General features: G+C 40.6%; 1 protein-coding gene across 1 annotated transcript in view; it reads left to right on the forward strand.

The window, feature by feature from the left end:
• The window catches only part of LOC145396692 (uncharacterized), a 129,988-nt gene that overhangs the window by 36,743 nt on the left and 90,745 nt on the right, over positions 1 to 2,500 (forward strand). The window contains exon 2 of the mRNA XM_080269985.1: positions 655 to 758. Coding sequence (XP_080126111.1) covers positions 661 to 758 — 98 coding nt within the window. The 5' untranslated portion in view covers positions 655 to 660. The remainder of the gene's footprint in view (positions 1 to 654; positions 759 to 2,500) is intronic.

Below are 2,500 nucleotides of genomic sequence, written 5' to 3' on the forward strand. Positions count from 1 at the left end.
TTAGTATTAAAGGTAATGGAAGGTATTTTTGTTTTAACGTTATGTATTCCTTTTTTTATTATTATTATTATTATTATTCTTTTTTTTAGTGTTGTGCCTGAAGTATTTTTACTGATGTGGTTTTATTGATTTTAGGGTTGTGGTGTTTTTATTGTTATTGTTTTACTAGTATTGTGAATTTACTCATGTGATTGTTGCTCCTGTATGCCCAGAAACCATTTACAACGCTGGGTGGTGACCATATAACCAACCCGTACGTGTGTTTCCTACGTGTCAGCAAGTGGGTTGGCGGTTAGTGCCCCTTCCCGTAAAGCAACTCAAACGACCATCCCTTGCTGGATTGTGGCGTCTGGCTATAGATAGATAGATATACATACATAGATAGATAGGTATATAGATAAATTGTTGGTCAGGGTTTATTCTTATTTATAGTGTTGTGTTTTGATACCTGATTGTAATATTGTAGAGTTTGTGTTTAAAATATTGTTGCTGTGTTTCCAGGGCGAGATGGTGGTATCAGAGGGAGCCTTCACGATAAATAGATAGATAGATAAATTGTTGCTCAGGGTTTATTCTTATTTTTAGTGTTGTGTTTTTATGCGTGGTTGTAATATTGTAGGTCTGTGTTTTAAAATATTGTTGCTGTGTTTTCAGGGCGAGATGGTGGTGTCAGAGGGCGCCATCAACAATATTATGGGTGGGATGGAGAATACGGCGGGGGTCAGACTCCACTCCCACAGACACAAGCTTAAGCAGAGGTGAGTTTGTAGTAGTAGTAGTAGTGGTAGTAGTAGTAGGAGTAGTAGTAGTGGAGAGTGTGTATGATGTGCCGGATATATCACGTGCTGAGTTTTACTTCTGATCCTGTGAAACTTTCTTCTTTCCTACTTTCTTATTTCGTTCTTTCCTTCCATCCGTTCTTCTTTTCGTCCTTCCTTCTTTCTTTCTTCCTTCCTTCTTTCTTTCTTCCTTCCTTCTTTCTTTCTTCCTTTCTTTCTTTCATCCTTCTTCCCTTCCTTCTTTCCTACCTTCCCCCCTTTTCATGCCTTCATTCATTCATTCAACTCTCCTTGTTCCCATTCTTCCTTTCTTTCATCCTTTCTATCTGCCTGCCTTCCTTCTTTCTTTCTATCCTTCCTTCCTTCCTTTCCTCTTTTCTTCCTTCTTTTCTTCCTTCCTTCCTTCCTTCCCGCCTTCTTTCCTTATTCCCTTCTTTCTTTCCTTGTTCCTTTCTTGCCTTCTTCCTTCTTTTCCCTCCATCTTTCATTCATTCGTTTTTCCTTCCTTCTTCCCTTCTTCCTTTCCTTCCTTCCTTCCTTCCTTCTTTCCTTCCTTCCTTCCTTCCTTTCTTTCTTCTTTCCTTCCTTCCCTTCCTTCCTTCCTCCTTCCTTCTTTCCTTCCATCCATCCATCCATCCATCCATCATTCCTTCCTTCTTATCTTCCTTTCCTCCATCCATCCTTCCTTCCTTCCTTCTTCCTTCCTTCCCTCCTTCCTGTTACTGCTGAGTGTTGAGAGCTACTGACCCTAACACTGTCTTCTGCAATATCTAATAAAAGGCATTGGAGAACCGCTTTGCATAGTGATTCTCTCTCTCTCTCTCTCAGGCTAAAATTTGTAACTGTGTGTGTAAAATTTATAAGGAGTGTGTGTGTATGTGTGTGTGTGTGTGTGTGTGTGTGTAAAAATTTTAAGGAGAGAGAGAGAGAGAGAGAGACAGAGACAGAGACAGAGACAGAGAGTATGTTTGTGTGTGTGTGTGTGTGTGTGTGTAGATTGTAACTAAGGTGTTGCGTGGAATTTAAGTCAACACATGTAAGGCAGTGTCGTCACGAGAGAGAGAGAGAGAGAGAGAGAGAGAGAGAGAGAGAGAGAGAGAGAGAGAGAGAGAGAGAGAGAGAGAGGACTGAAAACTGAGTGAGGAGAAAGAGTAGGAAGATAGAAAGGTGAAATAAAAGGAGGAAAAACAGATGGGTGGAGAGAGAGAGAGAGAGAGAGAGAGAGAGAGAGAGAGAGAGAGACACTGAAGGATGATTGCTGTCCTTTCCCAACCAAAACACATCATTCACACCCACGACACTGACCCAAATTTTGTCTCCCCATAGCAGCGATAGATAGACAGATAGATAAATAGATAGGTAGATAGGTAATAGATAGATAGATAGGTGGTTGGATGGATAGATAGATAGGAAGATAGATGGACAGGTAGACAAATAGATAGATAGAAAGATAATGATGACACTGGCCCAAATATACCCACTCCTGATGGCATCCAAACTTAGATAGATAGATAGATGGATAGACAGATAGATAGATGGATAGATATGGCGACACTGACCCAAAATTTCAGTCTCTGCACATCCCATCTTCGTCCTCCATCTCACTTTACTCTGCCAACTTCACCTTCCATTACCACTCTCTTGCTCCTATTCTCCTTCTCCTTTACTTTCTCCTATTCTCTCCTCCTTTACTTTCACATTCCTTACTTTCTTTTACTCTC

The sequence above is a fragment of the Coenobita brevimanus genome, chromosome 4, assembly GCF_032717465.1.
Source record: "Coenobita brevimanus isolate Jiangsu-jjx chromosome 4, ASM3271746v2, whole genome shotgun sequence".
NCBI classification, from domain to species: Eukaryota; Metazoa; Arthropoda; class Malacostraca; order Decapoda; family Coenobitidae; genus Coenobita; species Coenobita brevimanus.